General features: G+C 46.2%; 2 protein-coding genes across 10 annotated transcripts in view; both read left to right on the top strand.

Annotated features, from left to right (window-relative positions):
- The window catches only part of atp8a2 (ATPase phospholipid transporting 8A2), an 889,999-nt gene that overhangs the window by 442,232 nt on the left and 423,195 nt on the right, over positions 1-24,572 (top strand). The gene's annotated exons all lie outside the window — the stretch shown is intronic.
- LOC139275336 (protein BTG1-like) lies at positions 12,322-19,202 on the top strand (the record flags this gene model as incomplete). Its single annotated transcript, XM_070892647.1, has 2 exons — positions 12,322-12,366; positions 18,969-19,202. Coding segments are annotated over 2 exons (279 nt in total), but the record flags the coding sequence as incomplete, so codon positions are not given.

Raw genomic sequence — 24,572 nt, 5'->3', positions numbered from 1 at the left:
ATAGATTAAAGTGTAGGACGGTTAATGAACAGCAGTGTACATTGAAGGAGATATTACACAACTCTCAAAAAATATATTCCAGTGACGAAGAAAGGGTGTAAGAGAAAAGATAGCCGTTCATGGCTAACTAAAGAAATAAAGGATGGTATCCAATTAAAAACAAGGGCATACAAAGTGGCCAAAACTAATGGGAGGACAGAAGTCTGGGAAGCTTTTAAAAGCCAGCAAAGAACGACTGAAAAACTGATTAAGAAAAGGAAGATGGACTATGAACGTAAACTAGCGCAAAATATAAAAACAGGTAGCAAGAGTTTCTGTAGGTATATAAAAAGGAAAAGAGTGACTGACTAAAGTAAATGTTGGTCCCTTAGAGGACGAGACCGGGGAATTAGTAATAGGGAAAATGGAGATGGCAGAAACTCTGAACAAATATTTTGTATCAGTCTTTATGGTAGAGGACACTAACAATATTGCGATAGTCTAGGAGCTATAGCGGGGAGGAACTTAACACAATCACAATCACTAAGGAGGTGGTAGTCAGTAAGATAATGGGACTAAAGGCAGATAAATCCCCTGGACCTGATGGCTTGCATCCTCGGGTCTTAAGAGAAGTAGCGACAGGGATAGTGGATGCATTGGTTGTAATTTACCAATTCCTGGATTCTGGGGAGGTCCTAGCAGATTGGAAAACTGCAAATGTAACGCCCCTATTTTAAAAAAAAAAAAAGAGGCAGACAAAAAGCAGGAAACTATAGACCAGTTAGCCTAACATCTGTGGTTGGGAAAATGTTGGCGTCTATTATTAAAGAAGCAGTAGCAGGACATTTGGGAAAGCAAAATTAGGTCAGGCAGAGTCGGCATGGATTTATGAAGGGGAAGTCATGTATGACAAATTTGCTGGAGTTCTTTGAGGATGTAACGAACAGGGTGGATAAAGGGGAACCAGTGGATGTGGTGTATTTGGACTTCCAGAAGGCATTTGATGTGCCACATAAAAGGTTACTGGGAAAAGATAAAAGTTCACGGGGTTGGAGGTATTATACTAGCATGGGTAGAGGATTGGCTAACAGCGAACAAAGAGTCGGGATAAATGGTTCATTCTCTGGTTGGCAGCCAGTAACTCGTGGGGTGCCGCAGGGATCAGTGCTGGGTCCCCAATTATTTACAATCGATATAAACGACTTGGAAGAAGGGACTGAGTGTAATGTAGCCAAGTTTGCTGACGATACAAAGATGGGAGGAAAAGCAATGTGTGAGGAGGACACAAAAAATCTGCAAAAAGACAGACAGGCTAAGTGAGTGGGCAAAAATTTGGCAGATGGAGTATAATGTTGGAAAGTGTGAGGTCATGTACTTGGGCAGAAAGAATCAAAGAGCAAGTTATTATTTAAATGGAGAAAGATTACCAAGTGCCGCTGTACAGCGGGACCTGGGGTACTTGTGCATGAAACACAAAAGGATAGTATGCAGGTACAACAAGTGATCATGAAGGCCAGTGGTATCTTGTCCTTTATTGCAAAGGGGATGGAGTATAAAAGCAGGGCAGTCTTGCCACAGCTATACAAGGTATTGGTGAGGCCACACCTAGAATACTGCATGCAGTTTTGGTTTCCATATTTATGAAAGGATATACTTGCTTTGGAGACAGTTCAGAGAAGGTTCACTAGGTTGATTCTGGGATGAGGAGGTTGATTTATGAGGAAAGGTTGAGTAGGTTGGGGCTCTACTCATTGGAATTCAGAAGAATGAGAGGTGATCGTATCAAAACGTATAAGATTATGAGGGGGCTTGACAAGGTGGATGCAGAGAGGATGTTTCCACTGATGGGGGAGATTAGAACTAGAGGGCACGATCTTAGAATAAGGGGCCGCCCATTTAAAACAGAGATGAGGAGAAATTTCTTCTGAGGGTTGTAAATCTGTGGAATTTGCTGCCTCAGAGAACTGTGGAAGCTGGGACATTGAATAAATTTAAGACAGAAATAGATAGTTTCTTAAACGATAAGGGGTTATGGGGAGAGGACGGGGAAGTGGAGCTGAGTCCATGATCAGATCAGCCATGATATTGAATGGCGGAGCAGGGTCGAGGGGCTGTATGGCCAACTCCTGTTCCTATTTCTTATGTTCTTATGTAAGGAGTGGCCAGTGCTTCAATGCTGGGGATGTTAGCCTGAATGAGGATGCTGATGTTGGTGCGCCTGTCCTCCCAGGGGATTTGTAGGATCTTGCGGAGACATCTTTGGTGATATTTCTCCAGCAAATTGAGGTGTTTACTGTACATGGTCCATGTCTCTGAGCCATTCAGGAGGACAGGCCACATAGTCTGCATGCCAGACTCGAGACTCCCAAAGCAAGTGCTGTGCTCTGAGCTTCTTCACGGCAAACGAGCCAAAGGTGGGCAGTGGAAACGCTACAAGGACACCCTCAAAGCCTCCTGATAAAGTGCGACATCCCCACTGATACCTGGGAGTCCCTGGCCCAAGACCGCCCTAAGTGGCGGAAGTGCATAGAAACGTAGAAAATAGGTGCAGGAGTAGGCCATTCGGCACTTCGAGCCTGCACCGCCATTCAATAAGATCATGGCTGATCATTCACCTCAGTACCCCTTTTCTGCTTTCTCTCCATACCTCTTGATCCCTTTAGCCGTAAGGGCCATATCTAACTCTCTCTTGAATATATCCAATGAACTGGCATCAACAACTCTGCGGCAGGGAATTCCACAGATTAACAACTCTCTGAGTGAAGAAGTTTCTCCTCATCTCAGTCCTAAATGGCTTACCCCTTATCCTAAGACTGTGTCCCCTGGTTCTGGACTTCCCCAACATCAGGAACATTCTTCCCGCATCTAACCTGTCCCGTCCCGTCAGAATCTTACACGTTTCTATGAGATCCCCTCTCATCCTTCTAAATTCCAGTGTATAAAGGCCCAGTTGATCCAGTCCCTCCTTATATGTCAGTCCAGCCATCCTGGGAATCAGTCTGGTAAATTTTCGTTGCACTCCCTCAATAGCAAGAACGTCCTTCCTCAGATTAGGAGACCAAAACTGAACACACCTCGAGCCTCAATGCCGCGGGCATGCAGAAATCAAGCACAGGCAGCGGAAAGAGCGTTCGGCAAACCAGTCCCACCCACTCCTTCCCTCAACGACTATCTGCCCCACCTGTGACAGAGTCTGTGGCTCACGTATTGAACTATTCAGCCACCAAAATACTCACTTCAGGAGTGGAACCAAGTCTTCCTCGATTCTGAGGGACTGCCTATGATGATGTAAGGAACATCTTAAAGAAGGAAAGAGAGGCGGAGAGGTTTAGGGAGGGAATTCCAAATTGGCAAATCACCTGTGGCATTGTTCATGAAGAGTTGCACAATATGTCATTTTATGAGGGGAGTGTTCTGTCATGTGGAAAAGTTGATTTCCTAAGGCAATGCTCACAGAAAACATAGTATATACCTGTAATTTTCTCTGCTTCTGGGGCTTTTATGGGGCACAGGAAGTGCTAGCAGTACAAAGCATCGAGAGGGGAACATCTGAGGCGTGGGATCAGTTTGCTGGTTGGAGCATGGCAGGAAGGTTGCAGACTGGACTGTGGACGTACTAGGGCAGGTACAATGAAAGTGCAATGCTATGTGGAAGCACTGAGCGTAGCAAGATGTATTGAGAGAAATGGAGTTAGGCATCACTCGACTGTGTGGCTTGAAGTAGAACAGAAGACATTGCTGGGTTCCACGTTTAGGCTCCAGTCCAGGAGCAGCCAGACCTAGGAACAAAGCACATGTTCACAATAAAGATACTAGATTAGAGCAAAGTCGAGCCAGCAGTGGTGACAAGAAGCAGAAGCTGCAGGCAGCAGCAAGAAACAAAATTGTGAAAGTGTTTTTCGATAGAGAGTGAGCCTGCGATGTCAGAGGGGAGTGAACAGGAAGCACGATGGAAGTGTGGGCACTGCATATCCTTTGCTCATTGCCCTCGCTCTCACTTTCTTGTACGTGTTCTCGTCCTCTCTCCTTCATGATTTGGCTCTCTCGTGCATTCTCTCCTTCATACTCTAATTTTTCTCCCTCTTCATCCTGCCCTCTCATTGAATGTCTCTCCTCTGCTTATCTCTCGCCTGATCTTTATTTCTCTTCTCTCCTTGTGTATTTTTTGTTCTCCCCCTCTCCTTCCATTTTGCCCCCTTTTCGTTCTCTTCTCTCTCTTCTCTCTTTTTCTATCATATCTCTCTGCACCACTTCTAGAATTCTTCAATTTCACAGTGCAGGAGGGGTCTATTTGGCCTATTGTGTGCTAGCTCTCTGAAAAAGTTATCCATATAGTTCCATTTCCCTTTCCTTTTTTAACTTTTTTCTTTTCCAAATAATTTCCAATTTCCATTTAAAAGCTACTGTGGATTCTGGCTCCACCAGTTTTTCTGACAGGGCATTCCATGTCATAGCAACACTTTGCATAAATAATTTCTCCTGACCCCTCCCTTTGTTCTTTTGATAAATTTATGCCATCTGCTTACCAACTCACTGACCCTGGAAATAGATTTCTTCATTGTACCTTATCAAACCACTTGTAATTTTGAACACTTTGATCAATTATCATTTTAACCTTTTCTCGCTCTCATGAAAATTGCTTCAGTTTATCGAGACTCTCCTCATAAATAAAGCCTCTCATTCTTGCTATCATAGTGAATCTCTTCTGAACACCCTGCCAAAAGTAAAGCGCCCAAAACTCAGCACAATATTCTAATATGGTCAAATTTATGATTTGTAAGAGTTTAGCTTTATTTCTTTGCCTTTGTGCTCTGTACTTATTTATAAAACCTAGGATTCCATATGCTTTTATTTGCAGCTTTATCAACGTCTACTTCATCTTTTAAAGATTTATATATCTGAATACTGAGTCTCTACTCCTTTTTAAAGTTGATATATATTTCCTTCCCGTGTTCTTCCTTTCCAAATATATCCCCTCACATTTCTCTGCATCTAACTGACCAATCTACTAACTGACCAATCTACTAACCTGTCTATTGCCTCCTGAAGTCATTTAGTTGTCTTCGCTGCCCATTTTTGTGTTATCTGCAAATTTTAATATTGTGTCTCCTAAAAACCATGTCTAGATCAAGGCGCAAACCTGATTGGAGAGATTCAAACAGGGCGTTGCAGGAAAAATAGGCATGCCTTTGGGAGGTGACAGCACATTCAAGGACTTTGAAGAGGAAAGAATGTTGGGAGACAGAGGGGGTGAGGTGATGAAAGGGAGAGGTACAGCAGGGGCCTAGGAAAGGGAATTTGGTGGTTGAGTGTAGTGGGAAAGGGTTCAAAGAAGCAAGAGGTAAATCTCAGCATATTAAGCTCAGAGGGCATGAGGGAGAATGGGGGAGAAACTAAAGAGAAGAGGGATTTCAGGACTAGGGCATGGAAAATCTCGGAGGTTTGTATTGGTACGCAAGGTGAAGGTGAAAGTGCAGAAGTAGCAAAGGCAGCTGTAATGGATAATAGTGACAAAGAATTGCATGAGCTCCTCGCCTGTGTTTTTGGAGGTTAAGTTGGAGAGTTTTGGGGAGAGGGGTTTTGGAGATGTATGGCAGTGGGGATAAAGGCAGGAGATTATCTTTGTTTTTCAGGATGATCCTGGAGTAGTGAGTTGTGTTGGCAGGGAGAGTGAGGCCCAATAGTGCTTGATGTGGTCCAACCAGATCTGATGGATGTCTAGAGCATCATCATCATAGGCAGTCTCTTGGATAACTTGCTTCCACTCTAAAAGTGAGTTCTCAGGTGACTGAGGAGTCCAATGCGGGACCTACAGTCTCTGTCACAGGTGGGGCAGACAGTGGTTGAAGGAAAGGGTGGGTGGGGAGCCTGGGTTCACGCACACTCCGTCTGCTGTCTCCGCTTGGTTTCTGCTTGTTCTCGGCGATGGACTCGAGGTGCTCAGCGCCCTCCCAGATGCTCTTCCTCCACCTTGGGCGGTTGTGGGCCAGGGATTCCCAGAAGTCCGTGGGGATGTTGCACTTTATCAAGGAGGCTTTGATGGTGCCCTTGAAGTGTTTCCTCTGCCCACCTGGGGCTCGCTTGCCATGTCGAAGCTCAGCGACTAGAGCGTTTGCTTTGGGAGTCTCGTGTCAGGCACGCGGACGATGTGGCCTGCCCAACGGAGCTGATCGAGCGTGGTAAATGCTTCGATGCTGGGATGTTGGCCTGAGCGAGAGCACTGATATTGGTGCGTCTATCCTGCCAGTGGATTTGCAGGATCTTGCGGAGGCAGCGCTGGTGGTACTTCTCCAGCATTTTGAGATGTCTGCTGTATATAGTCCACGTCTCTGAGCCGTACAGGAGGGCGGGTATCACTACTGCCCTGTAGGCCATAAGCTTGGTGCCGGATTTGAGGTCCTGGTTTTCAAACACTCTCTTCCTCATGCGACCGAAGGCTGCGCTAGTACACTGAAGGCAGTGTTGGACCTCGTCGTCAATGTTTGCTCTTGCTGACAGTAAGCTCCCTAAGTATGGAAAATGGTCCACATTGTCCAAAGCCTCGTCGTGGATTTTGATAATCGGGGGGGAATGCTGTGTGGAGAGGTCAGCTTGGTAGAGGACCTTTGTCTTACGGATGTTTAGCATAAGGCCCACGCTCTCGTACACCTCGGTGAAATTGTTGACGATGGCTTGGAGTTTGGCCTCTGAGTGTGCGCAGACCCTTAGCAAGCTCCCCGTTGGAGTGAAACTAAATTGTAGAACAGATAGGAATCTGTTTACCTCCGCCGCCTCCAGGCCAGATCCAAGGTCGTCCCATCCTCTGTCATTGTCGAGAGCATATCTGACGCACAACTGCTTAATTCTGCACCCATTTGTCTTGAGGGGTCCATACCAAGGGGAACAGCTGGGATTGGAGAGATTAAAAATGTTTCTGGGGATGAGGGCATCAAAAGTGAAAGTGAGGGAGTGGTTCAGCAAATGGAGATCTTATGGCGAAAGGCAGGCTAAAAGCTCGGCAGTTGAGAGTTGAAAGTAACACGAGAGTTTTTTCTAGGGTTGGATGGAGAATGAAGTGAGGTTGGGAGAAGTTCGGGAATTGTCGGGGTGATTGATACCAGGAGGTGGCCAGGGATGTCCTTGTCTTGTGACCAAGACCATGGGAGTAGAGAAGGCAAATTGAGGTGAGATGGAGTTTAGAAGAATGAGAGGTGATCTATTTGAATGTATAAAGTTCTTAGTGGGCTTGATAGGTTCGATGCTGAGAGGCTGTTTCCCCTGGTTAGAATTCTAGAATTTGGTGTCCTATGATGCAAAATTGCTTACTGCGCCGGTTGGAGCGGTCGGTACCAGCTGCGAGGCAGGACTTCCTGTGCCAGGCGCAGATGTCCCGCCCGACGCACTAAATTGGGCTTGCTGCCCCCGAGAGGATCTCATGCTCCACTTTCGGGCGGAACTGGAGCGCTAACCAACACGAACTTTCCAGCGCTACGCAGAGGGACGCATAGCGCTGGCGGAAGGCCAGGGCCCACCCCTTCCATTAAAGGGGAGGGTCAAGATACCGGCTCTGCAAGTGGGAGAAGGGATGTCATGGCAGCAGCTCGTCGCACAAGTGGAGTGCCGAGCTGCAATATCGTGGCACGGACTCCACATTCTGAAGTTGAGAAGGCCATGATTGGTAAATCGGCCATTTAAAAAAATCTGCAGCGCTGCACCTCCCCTTTAATTTTCGCCCCGCGAGTGGCGTACAGCCCGATATGCGCTGTCGCGGATATCGCCTGCAGCAGCCTCATGGAGTGCTACCAAATTTTCACTCCGGGGCAAAAACAGGTCGCTGCGCACTGGGATGACATTGTCATCATCGGCGCAGTGGCCTGGGGCGCTACCAGTAGGAACGGGGCGCTACCAGTTAGTGCCGCTTTGAAACTCCCGCAGAATTTCGCGGGAGTCAGTAACTGCCGCACCTGGGCGAAAAGTCGTTTGTGCTCGCGACCCGAATTTTTACCCCACAGTTTCAAGATAAGCGTTCGGCCATTTAAGACTGAAATGAGGAGAAATTTCGTCACTCAGAGGGTTGTGAATCTTTGGAATTCTCTACCCCACAGGGCTGTGGATGCTGAGCCATTAATATATTCAAGAAGAAGATCGATAGATTTTTGGACACTAAGGGAATCAAGGGCTATGGGGATATGACGGGAAAATGGAGTGAGGTCAAAGATCAGCCATGATCTTGAATGGTGGAGCAGGCATGGGAGGCCATATGGCTTACTCCTGCTCTTATTTCGTATGTTCTTATGGAGATTAACATGATCAAGGATGTAGAGTCACTCAGTGCAGAGGTTGAGGAAGGATGTCTCGATGAGAAACTGGGAAAGGGACTTGGGAGATGGCAGACAACAGGATTTTAAAGGGAAGGCAAGAGGGTGGAACAAAGTGAGGAGTTTGAAGATGGAAAAGGTACCAAAGGAGTAGAAGATGAGGCCAAGGTGTGATTTGGGGATATGAGCAATTCCGCCACTGTAGCAGTTTGGGCGAGGCAGATGGTGGAAATTATAGCCAGGCGACCGGGCTTCAGTCAGAGACAATGTTGTTGTCATCTGTGAGCCAAGTTTCAATCAAAGTCAGGATATCAATACAATCATTCACAATGAGATCACAAGGGCTTTATTCGCGATTGAACAGACATTCAGACATTCTGGAGGGAAATGCGGAAAGGGCTGGTGATAGTTGATCTGGCTGAGTCTAAAGGGTCAATGGTGGGTGGGTTGAGACAGCTGCGAAGGATGTTTCGTGGTTAGGAAGGTCAATGAGAGGTGGGTGGCCAGTTGGAGTTGCCGTTCATAAGGAGGCAATGTCAGGTGCCTTGATGGGCCCTTTAGCGAATGCCGAGAGAAGCATGGCATGTAGCTGTGGGCTTATCAAAGTGGGATTCAAGCCTGAGTAGACAGGCAGGGTTATGGGTTGGGATAAGGATCGAGGGCGCAAAGTACCCGAGTGGGAAGAAATAAGATGCATGACCGGAAAGGCCTAAGAGGGCCAAGAGGGAATATGAATGGGAGTTATAAGTAATGGGCTCAGGTCCTGAGCGGCAGCCAAAATGTGCACACCAAGAATTTTAATATAAAATTAATAGTTTGCATTGGACTGGTAGTAGAGTTCCAGGAGTCCATTGTTGTTGAGTTAGTAGTTGTGCTTGATGATTGACAAGTGATGTAATTCACATGTTATAACATGAATAAACAACTGTGCAAGCTCACAAAAGTGAATGCATCGTGATCTGACAGGCCCCACACCACTTCAAGCTTAATTTTTGCAGTCTGTTATTCCCTTTTCCCACAGTCTTGTTCTAATAACGCCTGACAGTGTTCCATTGAACTTGTTGCTAAGTTTTATGTCGGGGTCATTAATGTGAGGTGATGGAAGGTGCATCTAATAAAGTGACATGCAACATTGTTCAGAAGGGAATATTACTTCTGCAATTTGTGATTGGTAACGTTTTCAGTATTTGCACACTAGTAGTTTCACAATCTCACACCAATCATCATCATAGGCAAAACATATAGACATTAACAGAAATAAACAAGCGTGGGATGACATCGTCACTAATGAGTCTAAAGACATCCGGCGCTAAATTGGGCTCGGTAGCACCCTTGTTTGGGAGGTACGGGTGTTGTTCAGGGACCAAAATGCCATCCAATGCACGCACGCACACTTCTGCAAATCATGCCTGTAAAGTCCTGTCCCTGCAGTACAGATTCACACGAGGCACATACTGAAGTCAAGGTCACTCAGGACCTGCACCTTTTATTACACAGCTCTCGAATGCCACACTTGCCTGAGACCTGTCCTTATATACCTGTCTGGGACAGGTATCCAGTGTCTCCTGCAAGTGCACCCCTGGTAGTAAGGTCATCTCTAGTTACAGTCATGTATAGCATGGTAAGATACAGTTATGTACAGTAATGTGAGATACATGACAATGCCGGCTGCCATCTTGGCGAGGGCATTAGCATGTGTGCAGCTAACGTCTGTTTGCAGAGCAATGCTCCATCCTATGCCCTCTGTTGACCTCGCACAACTGTACACGCATTAACCAGCAGGAAAGTCCCCTGCGAGTGCTATTTAAAGGGATCATCAACTACTAACAGGTTAATTACTAGTTGATTTCTTTTGGCTGTTGCTACGACTATGTAATGTTTGGTGCTTTCCATAGTTCTTTCAAGTTGCAAAAGTCTACAGGGAAAGGTGTGGCAGGTGGTGATGGACTTTTTGCTGGCTTCAAGGCTTCTGCACAAACCAGTTGCTCCCGGATATGGGTGCAATGGTAGGCAGTCCCCTTGGAATACAGTATTGGGAGAATGAGCAGAGGCCATGCAGCCACAACTGCAACCTGAGAGCAGTGCAAGTACTGCATTGCCAGTGGCTGTGAAGGTGACTGTGGTGATGAATTTTTGTGCGTCTAGCTTCTTCCAGGCTGGAGCTGGAGATATTTGCAACATCTCGCAGTTTGTCGTCCACTGTTGCGCAAGGGAGGCCACTGAGGCACTCTATTCAAAGAGAGTAGACTACATTTCATTCTCTCGCGCCAGAGACCAGCAGCGGAATGAGCACACGGGGCTTTGCGAGGATTGCAGGCTTCCCCATGGTGCAGGTGTCATTGACTGCACGTACACTGCTTTGCAGGCGCCGCATGTCAACTCTGCCATATACTGGAACCAAAAGGGATTCCACTCCCTTAGCGTCCAGCTAGTGTACCACCATAAGCAGCGAATCATGCAGGTCAGTGCCTGGTATCTTGGCAGCAGTCATGATGCCTTCATTCTGCAGCAGTCTGCTGTTCCAGCTGTATTTCAGCCACCATAGCAAACCAAAGGGTGGCTACTGGATGTCGAGGCTATCCGCTGATGACATGGCTTATGACTCCGGTGTGCAACTGACGCAAAAATGAGTAGTATGCATACAATGAAGGCCAAGCTGCCACACGAAATGTGATAGAGCAGACAATTGGTGTGCTGAAACAATACTTCCACTGCCTGGACCGTTCTGGAGGAGCTCTGCAGTTCTTGGCAGAGTAGGTGTCAAGATTTATGGGGGACAGCCCTTGCTACCAGCTATACGGCAAGCAGCGGAGGAGCAAGTGGAAGAGGAAGGGAGGAGGCATCCGAGAGAGCTCCTTTCTGCCCCGCCTGTCCGTGAAGAACTAATTCAAGTGCGATACCACTAACTGGAACCCCAATTCCCATTCACCACAGTCTCTCACACCTTCCCTCTGTCACGGACCATCACAGTGTCCATTTGGCCACAATGCAAAAATAAAAGCCACTATAAGCTACACCTGAGCCCTTGTGCGAAGTGACAAGGAGGGATTCACTCCTATTGGAGAAGAATGGAACTGAAACCATGAGATAACTGGAAGATTATTAACATTGAAGGTGGGTTCCTTTTTTTTATCTACTTTCATTTTTTGCATACAAATCCTCACTTTATAAAATAACTGTCATGTATCTCATTACTGTATATAACTGTATCTTGCCATGCTAGACATGACTGTAACTGGATATGACTTGTAACCAAAAGCACACCTTGCCACCAGTGGTGCACTTGCAGGAGACGCACTCCATACCTGTCCCACTGAGGTATATAAAGAGAGGTCTCAGGCAAGTGCAGCACTGGGAGAGCTGGAATTAAAGGTGCAGGTCCTGAGTGACCTTGACTTCAGCATGTGTCTCGTGTAAGTCAGTACGTTCGAGTCAGGACTTAATAGTGGCGACGAGGATGGGATCACAGAATCCACAGAATGGCTACCAATAGCTCAGATGAGCAATAAAATGCTGGAGACAATTGGGATGACTTTATAGAAAGGCTCCAGCAAAGCTTTGTGACCAAGTCATTTGAGGAGTTGAGCACACTGGTGAGAGACCACCTGAAGCCAGCAAGCAGCCTACACATGGCCAAACACAGGTTCTACAACTACAGACGCTGTGTGGGCCAAAGCATACCCGACTTCGTGGCGGAACTTCAGAGGCTGGCTAGTTCATGTGAGTTCCCCGCAGGCATATTCCGAAAGCTTATAGAGACTAAGAACTTGACTCTAGAGGCAGCAGCACTGGTCGCACAGACGTTCTTGGTAGGCGAAGAAGAAACGAGGCTGATCTATACTTCGGGTACGACAACCAACGAGGCATCGGAACAAGGGGTTCACATTGTGAAACAAACCGCTACCCCCACACACAGACAAAGGCAGGAGAGCAGGCCTTCAACAGCAGACAGTGGCGCCAGAAGCCATCAAAATCAAGGGCCACATGAATGGCCGATCACACCTCATCAACCCACAATGCGAGCAATCAACAACAGATTGAGAGAAGCTTAAGGGAGATCAGCCAGATGCAGCTCATCCTTCGGAAACAATGGAAACGGTCTGTGTTGGAGATGTGGGGGAAGGCACTCAACCAGGGTGTGTCGATTTCAGCATGCTGTTTGCAGAAACGGCAACTACACAGGGCATCTGGCTCGCATGTGCAGAAAAACAGCAGCTCGGCTGGTATACGAATCGGAAGGGTCAGAAAGCGGACCAGAAGACGGTTGGAACAGTGCACGGGATGCCGAGGTACAGCGGGTTAATACGATCAATGTCCACTGTTCTTACACCAAGACTCCTCCAATTATGATGAGGGTTCTACTCAACGGGATACCCGTCAACATGGAACTGGACACGGAGGCCAGTCAATCCCTCATGAGCGTTCAACAATTTGAACAGCTGTGGCCGCACAAAAGCAACAGACCAAAACTCACAAAGATCGACACCAAACTAAGGACCTATACGAAATAAATCGTCCCAGTCCTTGGCAGCGCCATGCTCTCAGTCACACACAAAGGGATGTTGCACCGACTTTCCCTGTGGATTGTCCCCGGGGATCTCCCAGCCTGTTGGGGAGAAGCTGGCTAGCAGAACTTAATTGGAAATGGGATGATGTTCACGCCATGTCGTCAGAGGAACAGACCTCCTGCTGAACAGTTCTAAGCCGTTTTGAACATCTCTTTCAGCCAGGTGTGGGCACCTTCAAAGGGGCTAAAGTTAGAATCTACATCACACACAATGCCAGACCGGTCCATCACAAGGCTAGAGCTGTGCCTGATGTGATGAGGGAAAAGATTGAAAACAAACTGGACCGGCTTCTGCGGGAAGGCATAATTTCTCCCGTGGAATTCAGCAACTGGGCAAGCCCCATCGTCCCCGTCATGAAGCCTGATGGATCCGTGCGAATCTGTGGGGATTATAAGTCTACCATAAACAGAGTCTCCCGACAGGACCAATACCCACTGCCCAGAGCGGAGGACCTATTTGCCACATTGGCTGGAGGAAAACTTTTCTCGAAATTTGACCCCTCATCTGCGTATATGACGCAAGAACTGACCGAGTCTAAGCGACTCACCACCATCAACACACATCGAGGCCTTTTTGTGTACAATCGATACCCATTCGGCATCAGGTCGGCAGCTGCTATATTCCAGCGCAACATGGAGAGTCTGCTCAAGTCCATCCCGGGGACGGTTGTGTTTCAAGATGACATACTCATCACGGGGCAGGGACACCGACTCTCATCTCCGCAATCTTGAGGAAGTACTAAGTCGATTGGATCGGGTAGGCCTAAGAGTTAAGGAATCCAAGTGTCTGTTTCTCGCGCCTGAGGTTGAATTTTTGGTCAGAAGGATTGCCGCTGATGGAATCCGCCCAACCGAATCCAAAACCGAAGCAATTCGCCTGGCACCCAGGCCCCGGAATGTGTCAGAACTGCGTGCCTTTCTCGGGCTACTCAATTACTTTGGGAACTTTATGCAGAACTTGAGCACGCTGCTGGAGCCTCTCCACGTGCTACTCAGAAAGGGGTGCGATTGGTTTTGGGAGGATGCCCAAGAACGCGCCTTCAATAAGGCACGCAACCTTCTATGTTCCAAGAGTGTTTTAGCCTTTTTTGACCCAGGTAAAAAGTTAGTCCTTGCGTGTGATGCATCAGCGTATCGGGTCGGGTGCGTTTTACAGCACGTCAATGATGCGGATAAATTGCAACCCGTTGCTTATGCCTCCAGGTCACTTTCGCGGGCGGAGCGCGGGTACAGTATGGTTGAGAAGGAGGCATGCGTGTACGGTGTCAAAAAGATGCACCGATACCTTTTCGGGGCCAAGTTTGCGTTAAAAACTGACCGCAAACCCCTCACGTCCCTACTATCCGAGTGCAAGGCAATCAACGGCAACGCCTTGGCGCGCATTCGGCAGTGGGCACTCATGCTGCCGGCTTACAACTACACGATCAGGCACAGACAACTGTGCTGACGTGCTTAGTAGGCTACCCCTGGCGACCACAGAAGGGTCCGACGACCAGGACTGTGAGATGGTCATGGCAATCAATGGCTTTGAATCGACGCGTTCGCCCATGACGGCTCGCCAAATCAGAGCCTGGAAGACCAGTGACCCCACGTTATCTCGAGTTAAAAGATGCGTTTTAACCGGCGACTGGGCAGAGGCTCGCGATGCCTGCTCCGAGGAGGTCAAACCCTTCCATAGGCGCGTGCATGAACTCTCACTACAGGCAAACTGCCTGATGTGGGGCAGCCGAGTAGTTATGCCCTTACGAGGCAGGGAGGCGTTTGTCCGGGAGCTCCATCACGAGCACCCGGGGATCGTCCTTATGAAGGCCATAGCCAGATCTCATGTCTGGTGGCCTGGCATTGACGCAGACTTGGAGCTCTGCGTCCCTGGCCCTGGCCCACCAAACCGTGGTCGCGGGTGCATGTAGTCTATGTGGGCCCATTCATGGGCAAAATGTTCCTCGTTGTCGATGCATTTTCAAAGTGGATCGAATGCACCATTTTAAACTCGAGCACCACCTCCACCACTGTGGAGAGCCTATGAACCATGTTTGCAACGCACGGCATTCCTGACATATTGGTCAGTGATAATGGTCCGTGCTTCACCGGCGTAGAATTTCACGATTTCATAGTTGACCACGGTATAAATCACGTTAAAACGGCACCTTTCAAGCCGGCCTCCAATGGCCAGGCGGAGCGAGCAGTGCAGATCATTAAACAAGGCATGCTCAGAATCCAAGGTCCCACACTGCAGAGCCGCCTGTCGGGACTGCTGCTGGCATACAGATCTCGTCCGCATTCGTTGACTGCTATTGATGAAACGAACTTTAAAGACCAGGCTCTCGTTAATCCTCCCAGACATGTATGAAATTGTTGAGACTAAGCGTCAAAAGCTAACTGAGTACCATGACCGAAATTCGAGGGGGAGATGGAATGAGATAGGTGCCAAAGTGTTTGTGCTAAACTATGGCCGGGGTCCCAAATGGCTTGCAGGGACAGTAACCGACAAAGAGGGAAACAGGCTGCTGGTTGTACAAATGGACAATGGCCAAACCTGCCGGAGGCATGTCGACCAAATAAAAAGTAGATTCACTGATAACACTGAAGAACCAGAGGCAGACTACAACTCTTTTGATTGGTTGGAAACAATAAATAAACAGTTAGATCAAGCGCCCCCCAATCTGGGGGACACTCCAAACATTTTTCCAGGCCCTGTTTTTTGGGGTTTTTTTTTGTATTTTTTGTAGGTTTTTTTGGGGGCACTAAAACCATAATTTACAAGTGCCCCCTATAGAGGCACACTACAATGTGGAACTCACACCACGCCTGGTGGACAAACCGGTGGAACAACCTGAGGAAAGGGCAGTCTCCACAGACAGCACAGGCGAAATACCAGCAATCACACCGAACGAAACAGACAGCCCAGGCGAAATACCAGCAATCACACCGAACGAAAAACAGGCACCAAGGCAAACAACTGAACCACAACTAAGATGCTCCACGCGAGAGCGCAGACCACCTGAGTGACTGAATCTATAAAGGCAATAAGACCTTGGGGGGAGGATGATGTCATGTATCTCACACTACTGTATATAACTGTATCTTACCATGTTACATGACTGTAACTGGATATGACCTGTAACAAAAAGCACACCTTACCACCAGGGGTGCACTTTCAGGAGACACTCCATGCCTGTCCCACTGAGGTATATAAAGAGAGGTCTCGGGCAAGTGCAGCACTGGGAGAGCTGGAATTAAAAGTGCAGGTCCTGAGTGACCTTCAGCATGTCTCGTGTAAGTCAGTACATTAGAGTCAGGACTTAACAATAACAGTAACAAAAGACGAAACAAATATATTAAATTCCATCCTAATTTCAAGGGTTCTAAATTTTCACATCTAAATTGCAATAATTCCACTCGTATTTAAGAACATTTTGAAGCTAATTTGAGCCCGGATCTTTAAAAGCTGACCATTTACAAAGGGGTCTCTAAATTGAATGGTAATCTCTTTATTTGCACGATTGAGCTAAGGGAAATGGCTGAGTCCTTTCAGATTGCAGTTGATAAAAAAAAAAAAAATCTGAGAAAGAGATTTAGAGACAACCCGGAAGCAATCAGCGTTTCCAAAGTCAGGCTTGGCGATGATCCCTTTCCCTGCAAGAATCTGAAATTACTCATTTCAATTTAATTCCATCCTTGCAACCACGAACACAGCACAATGGCACAATCTTTTAACAGTGCTGAAGAAAAGGTCGTGTTTGTCGGCTGTTAGATGCAACCATTTAAATAAGTTTTGTGTATCTTTTTAATCAATGTCTATTACTGGTGAAAGTGAAAACATAGGTGAGCCAATATGCAATACCCTTGCCATTTTTGACATTTTACGAATTAAAATTAAATGGAACATATCCTGCTGTGCATTTCCAATATTTCCTGTTCTTTTTTAATGCAAGATTTCCAGCACTCTGTTCTTAAAAGCAATTCTGTCTGGTAACTTTACACTGTGCAACAGGCTTCCTGCGTCTGTTTGCACAAGACTTAAAACATTTTCAACATAATTACTTCGGAGTAGCTGGGCAGTTAGGCCAATAGTTCGACAGCACGTTGATTCCTATCAGGAGGTGAAAAATGCAGCGAAGCCTCTGTGTAGTTGTAACTTGACAGATCGCAAGTTCGGGATTTAGGAAATCCGGAACTTGCGGCCAGTTTCAAAGGTGGTATGACGGTGTACTCTGACGGTTTCCATCACACCGACCGCAAATTCAGGGCTGATAACTCACTCTCTCTCCACACGTGCTGCCTGATGATCTCACTGTTAATCATGACTTAGTCTGACATGTATTCCAATGTTTTTCTATGTTGTTCATCATTCTGTTGGTTGATTGGTGCTCTGCATTAGTTGGACATGTTGAACATTAAGCCTACTGAGACTCAGCTATTTGTACACAGTTCATGGAGTATGTTTCTTGCTTACTTTCTGCTTCCTACTTACATTTGTCTGCATTAAATTCCATTTCAACATTACTGTACACATTTACATATTTTATTCAACTTGCTCTAATTTCTGAACTGCTTCCTCCAATTCTACTGCTCCTGAAGTCCTTGTGAGCCACTTGGTTTCAAATCGCATGCCAGAGACTTGAGCACAAAAAGTCTAAGCTGATACTCCAGTACAGTACTGAGGGAGTGCTGCACTGTCGGATGTGCTGTCTTTCAGATGAGATGTTAAAACCGAGGCCTTATCTGCTCTCTCCGGTGGATGTAAAAGATCCCATGGCATAATTTAAAAATAGAGCAGGGGAGTTATGCTTTTTTTCTTGGCCAATATTTATCCCTCAACCAATATCACTAAAACAGATTATCTGGTCATTATCATATTGATGTTTGTGGGAGCTTGCTGTGTGCAAATTGGCTGCCGTGTTTTCTACATTACAACAGTGACTACACTTCATAAGTACTTCATTGGCTGTAAAGTGCTATATCAATGCAAATCTGTCTTTTTCTTTCACTGTAATTTGAGTTTCTGATTCCAAGCCATTTGTGTAAACTAGAAACAGTAACAGTCCCAACTTTGAGCCCTGGAGTACCCCACTTAGTACTCCTAAGAAGGAAACTTTTGTAAAATAAATTAGGCATTCATTGTCAGGTTAAACATATAACAAAGTTTCACTGTCTTATTTCTGGAATGCTGTGGAGTGTTGATCTAACTGCAGTATGTGGGCAGTGGTGACCTGCTTGACTGCACAGCAGTTTATAGAATAACGTTGTTCAAGACCTTGTCAGGACAACTGTTTATCAATAAGAAGTAAATGGACACACACCTCCAAGCCAGATAACATATTCCTTGACCTCACCACCATGGTGGTGTCAGATCAGAGCTTGTACCAAGAGACCTCAAGCAGTTGAGTCAGACAAGTGTTTATATTGGCAGTAAGTGACATGCTGCGGCAAGATAGTTTGAAAAATGGAAAAAATCTTGAATGATTAATAATGTTGCTCAGGCTTTCGTCAGCTGCCACATCAGTGAGCTTTGCACAAGCTTCCGTACGTTTGTGGGGAAATGCATTTTGTTGGCATTAGCTTTTCCTTTGGGTTTTGCCCCAGCAGCATCAGCTTGCAGTGAAAACACTGGCATTCATTCAGTTTCCATCATCAGTTGTCCCCTCTTAAAAGCAATAGTGCAAAATTCTGTTTATTATTCCAGGGTGTTTACCTTCTATTCAGTTAACAGACTTCTGCTTAAATAATGGATTCTCAAAAGATTTTCCCAGCTTGCTTTGGCTTAAAGTAGTTGACTATTTACTTTTTCAGCAATACAAGTAGCCAAAGGCATGATTTTTTTAATTTGAAATCTCTTAAGACAACTGCTACTGTTTGTAAAGACAAGCATATTTGATAAATTTGTTACTCCATTTCATGTGAGTGAGAAATAATTTATTTTACATTCTTATCCCCTCATTTTCCTACTCTGACGTTTTTAAGGAAGGACAGTAGATGCTGAATAGTAAATGAATGTCTGTGTTACCACTGCAAACTGATGCTGTTTGGGAAAATGCCAAAGGAAAAGCTGATTCCTGCTGGCATCTGGTTCCATGGGTGCCTGCTCCAATGCTTCGCCCAAATGACGATTCTTTCTGGGTGAGACTGGTTACCAGTGTATCCGAATAAATCATAAAATGGACCCCTTGACTGGAAAAGCTGCCAACAGAATCGGGCTCAGCAGCCAGCAGCTCTACACACTCCTTCCCAGTGAGCTGACTCTGTGGGTCGACCCATATGAGGTCTCATACCACATAAGCGAAGACGGTTCCATATGTGTCTCGTATGAAGAACTGCCAGCAAATAACCTGGGAATGCTAAACGTAAAAATGAGCTAATGGCCAAACCAGACCTCCCAAAAATTACTGGATGACAGTTTCGAGCTGAGACACTTTGTTGCAACTCAGCAATGTATATCTTAAGTGGAGTTTTTTTTTAAAGTTCTGTGGCTTATAAAAATCACTTGGCCCTGATAAAATAAACCTGCATAAGCAGAATTGATTTTGTCAGGTATGATTAAGCAGTTATCTGGATGGGGGATTTCCAAAGGAGCATCGAGTGGGATCTAATCCAAGTATGAAACTATTACCATTGGAATAGTTTCACAAGTGTGTTGTTCAGAGAGAGTAGTTATAACTACTTTCGCTGAGTACATTATGTATTCTAATTTTTGAGGATGGGATTTTATTGGCTCTTCACACAAATGGTTAGCACCTAATTCGGCACAAGCTGAACTGGCTGAATGGCGGCCTCCTGTGCTGTAATCATTCTATGGCCCCAAGTTTCCACATGATTTGCTCCTGATTTTTAGGAGCAACTGGTGTAGAACGGAGTATCTTAGAAATCGGAATTCTCGTCATTTAGTTTGTTCCAGTTCTAGTCAGTTAGAACAGTTTCACTTTGGAACAGAATTTTTTTTCAAAAGGGGGCGTGTCCGGCCACTTATGCCTGATTTCAAAGTTTCGTGAGTGAAAACTTACTCCAAACTAACTTAGAATGGAGTAAGTGAAGATGTTTGTACACTCAAAAAAACCTTGTCTACACTTTAGAAAATCAGGCGTAGGTTACAAATTAGGCGTAGGGAACGAGGTGGGGGGGGGGGAGGGGAGGAAGGGAAGTCATTAAATTCTACAATCAGTCCTTAGTTATACTTATACAAATATTATACAAATAAATCCAACCTGAATAAAAATTTATAAGCAAAGAAAAGATTAAATAAACCATGTTCCTACCTGTGTGAAAGTGCTTCAGGCAGGCCTTTCATGTTGGAGACAGGCAGCGGTGTGGCGTCAGTGTCTCGACGGCAGCGGCAGCAAGCTTCGAGCTGAGCTGCAGTGCTTGAGGCAGGCCTTCATTCTCTTCGTGGCTGGCCGGGAAGAAACAGCACCGGACGGACCCGAGGCCATTCGGCCATGAGATCAGTGGCATCAGTGGCTGGCCGGCAGCCCAAGAATCAGCAGCGGATGGACGTGAGGCCATTCGGCCATAGGATATCAGCGGCGTCAGTGGCTGGCCGGCAGCCGAAGAATCAACACCTGACACACGCAGCTCTTTAAGGTGCTTGAGGCCATTCGGCCACGCTTTATGGGCGGCGTCAGTGGCTTGACGGCAGCCGAAGATACAGCAGCAGCCTTCGAGCTGTGAGGGGGACTGAGGCCATTTGGACAGGGAGAGGCAGCCACATCGACAGTTTTATATTTAAATTTGCAGAATGGGTGCTGCATTGTCAACACCACGTATTATGCAATGGTTTGCCATCTTTGTTCTTGGTGGACATTGATCCATTGCAAAGTTGAATTGGCACTCTTATTTCTCCAAACACACAGTCCTTACTTTGCATGCACCAATGCAGCACCGGTTCTGCAAGTTTAACAGTGAAAAGCTGAACTCACTGATTTCAGCAGGTGATTTATTCAGCAGTGCTGCTAAAAGCACTCCCTCACACACAGAAATATCAAAAAAAATTAAATTACAAGCCTTTGCAGGGGTCCAAGAAACAAATCTTCACTTTTTCTGCAGTATTTTAAAAAATGGGCGAGTGCCAATGTTTGTGTGAGACTGCGCGTGCGTGCACGCTCCAACGCGCAGGGTTGCCGGCACCACGAAGGCTAATTTAAATTGTATCCGCCCCCTGCTACTTCGAAAATCGGTGCGAGTGTTAGGCTCCGCCCCCTGCTGCGAAGAGCGCGCCGCGCCAAGCAGACATCGAGCTCCAAGGAGCTCGAGAATATCGGACTTTTTTTTTTAGGCGCAGTTTTCGGCGTGAAAAACAGGCGCCCAGCTCGGAGGTGCGCCGTTTTCGCCGCGGGACGAAACTTGGGGCCTATGATTCTGTTAGTTCTTCAACTGCTAGGGACACCACAGCCAAGCCTGATTCTGTCCTTAACCTGCTCACTTTCTAGCAGGAGCAATGGATAATGATCAGCAGCCAGAGTCTTGGCTGACTTGCTCAAACCCCACTCCACTGCCCCCCGCCCCACCCCCCCACCTTCATTGTCCAGGGATACTTGGGCAAATATAGTGGCCGAAATGCTGTCCTGGTTCAGATCAACTAATTTAATAGAGTCTGGGGGATCAAATCTGGGAGCTTCATGTTTCAAATGGTTCAGTTGCACATTGGATGGTGTATTTACCACTTAAAGCTTCGGTTGAGCTCAAATTTAAATGCTTTTAATTAAGATAGAAACATAGAAAATAGGTGCAGGAGTAGGCCATTCGGCCCTTCGAGCCTGCACCACAATTCAATAAGATCATGGCTGATCATTCCCTTAGTACCCCTTTCCTGCTTTCTCTCCATACCCCTTGATCCTTTAGCCGATGAATATTTGCTAATCTGGGAAGTTCAGTGGCCCCTTATGTATCTGCTACAATGTGAACCTTCTATAAGTAGTCATTAGGTGACAGTTCAAACTGAATCTGATTCAAAAGCTTCTCAATTGCAAACTCTTTAAGAAACTAGATCAGAGCACTACGGGAGTGGGTTTGAGACTACATTCCCTTGTTTATTATCTGCATCTATTATCTAATGCATTGTGGCAGTTCTTAAGATTGATAGGAAGCTGTGGGTTATCTAGAAATGGACGTCATTGAAGTTTGAGTTTTTGATGAATCTGTGCAAATGAGCAAATATAATAAAAGTATGTGGAGGGGAAAAAACAATTAGACAAAAATACTATTGCCAAACAAATACACTTATTCTGTATAGGAGTGGTAACTGAAGGGAGTCCCACTTCCTGACATTTACTTGTGGAAAACAACATCCCTCTTAACAGTTAATGGACAGAGCAGCATGAAGCTTGAAGCACTTCCTTTCCGTCAGCTTGATTTCCAGTCTGAAGACTCCTAATGATGAAAATAAAGCGAAGGAAAGGAATCGCAGGATAATTGAACACATCAGGAAAAAATAACAATGGAATATTATTCCAGGGTAAAGACTTAAGGTAGACACCATCTAAGATTTCACAAATATCTATGAACCCTTTGGATGCAGCTCCGAGCCACTAATTGCAGGGGAAAATAAAATTCTTTGCTTATTTCCATGTGTGCTTTGTAAAGCATTTTCCTAATATATGGTTGACAAATGAAGTAATTTAATACTTATGCTTTTGACCTGGTATTGGTGTAACCACCTGATTCCTTTTTAACTCCCTGGTATTTATAATTGGAAGGCAGGAAGTTTATCATTGCGCAAGTAAGATTGTTTAAAACCAACAACATTTTTCAGGTGTTAAATGTTTTTTCAGAATTGACGACAATGCTTATTGCATGTGATGTGATCCAGCTTAATTGGTTAAAGCTATGTCGTAAGATCATGTTTTTTTCAAGTGAACTTTGGATGGAGCATGGTTTTGTTTGGTATGTAATCTAAGGTCTGGTTGTAAATGTGTGAAGCTTCAGTTCATTGACAAAAATGTTACAAAGTTTGAAATAAAGACTAATATTTTATTTTTTGCCCAGTCTTTTCCCTTTTTTTTCCAAGCTTCCCTTTGGCTTCTCAACCTGCTGAAATGGATTGGCAGAGGAATAAGTTGTGAACTTCATGCTTAGATAAGTGATGCTGTAAAAAATCAATAGAGGTAGAGATGGTCCGATGCCCTTGTGCATCTGGGACCTGGGAAATGTTATCTGTGGGAAAATCAGCCAGAATTCAATAATGAAGATTGTATGTGTTGTGTATCTGTAAAGCATGCACTCCCATGTTCCGCCACCAGGGAGCGCATCCCCTGAAGTCCCATGGGATCCCAGCATCCCTTGGGAGCACTGTATATAAACCGGCCCCGAAGGCCTGTTCCTCATTCTGGAGTGTCTTAATAAAGACTGAGGTCACTGTTACTTTAACCTCCCTGTGTGCAGTCTCATCTGTATCAGGAACACAATAACTGGCGACGAGTATACGAATCCAACGCAAAGATGCAGCAAACTGTGGGCATCCTGCAGAAGTTCTCGGAAGGTGATGACTGGGAAGCCTATGTCGAACGGCTAGACCAGTACTTTGTAGCCAACGAGCTGGATGGAGAAGGAAGCGCTGCAAAAAGGAGAGCGGTCCACCTCACGGTCTGCAGGGCACCGACCTACAGCCTCATGAAGAATCTTCTGGCTCCGGTGAAACCCACAAATAAGTCGTATGAGGAGCTGTGTACACTGGTTCGGGAGCATCTTGACCCGAGGGAGAGTGTGCTGATGGCGAGGTATCGGTTCTATACGTACCAGCGATCTGAAGGTCAGGAAGTGGCGAGCTACGTCGCCAAGCTAAGGCGACTTGTAGGACAATGTGAGTTTGATGGCTACCTGGAGCAAATGCTCAGAGACTTTTTTGTACTGGGCATTGGCCACGAGACCATCCTATGAAAACTTTTCACTGTAGAGACACCAACCCTTAGTAAGGCCATTGCGATAGCACAGGTGTTTATGTCCACCAGTGATAACACCAAACAAATCTCTCAGCACACCAGTGCTAGCAATGTTCATAAATTAACTGGAACTGTGTTTGCGAGCAGAAATGTACAGGGCAGAAACCACGAGTCTTCAACTGCCAGCAGGCCTCCGGTGACCCAGATGACTGAGTCCACAACAAAGGATGAATGCAAGGCAATTCACACGTTGGCGTTGTGGAGGCTTCCATTCAGCCTATTCATGCCGCTTCAAAAGGTATGTTTGCAAGAGCTGTGGAACAATGGGGCACCTCCAACGAGCTTGCAGACGAGCTGCAAGCTCTGCAAAACTGGCTAACCACCATGTGGCAGAGGAAGATCGGTCCATGGTGGATCAAAGCAATTTCGAGCATCAGAGAGGAGGCAGATGCTGAAATACACAGGGTGCACACATTTTCGATGAAATGTCCACCTATAATGCTAAATATAAAATTGAATGGCTTGCCCGTAGCCATGGAACTGGACACTGGCGCTAGCCAATCCATCATGAGTAAAAAGATGTTTGAGAGACTGTGGTGCAACAAGGCACTCAGACCAGCCCTGAGCCCCATCCACACGAAACTGAGATCGTACACCAAAGTGCTTATCACTGTCCTGGGCAGCGCCCTGGTCAAAGTCACCTACAAGGGCATGGTGCACGAACTGCCACTCTGGATTGTCCCGGGCCCCACACTGCTTGGAAGGAGCTGGCTGGGCAAAATCTGCTGGAACTAAGATGCCATCCGAGCACTATCACGTGTCGATAAGGCCTCATGTACCCAGGTTCCGAACAGATTT

The sequence above is a fragment of the Pristiophorus japonicus genome, chromosome 10 (genome assembly GCF_044704955.1).
Source record: "Pristiophorus japonicus isolate sPriJap1 chromosome 10, sPriJap1.hap1, whole genome shotgun sequence".
Classification (NCBI taxonomy): Eukaryota; Metazoa; Chordata; class Chondrichthyes; family Pristiophoridae; genus Pristiophorus; species Pristiophorus japonicus.
Note: the sequence above shows the minus strand (reverse complement) of the source record. Positions and strands in the feature narration are given on the sequence as shown.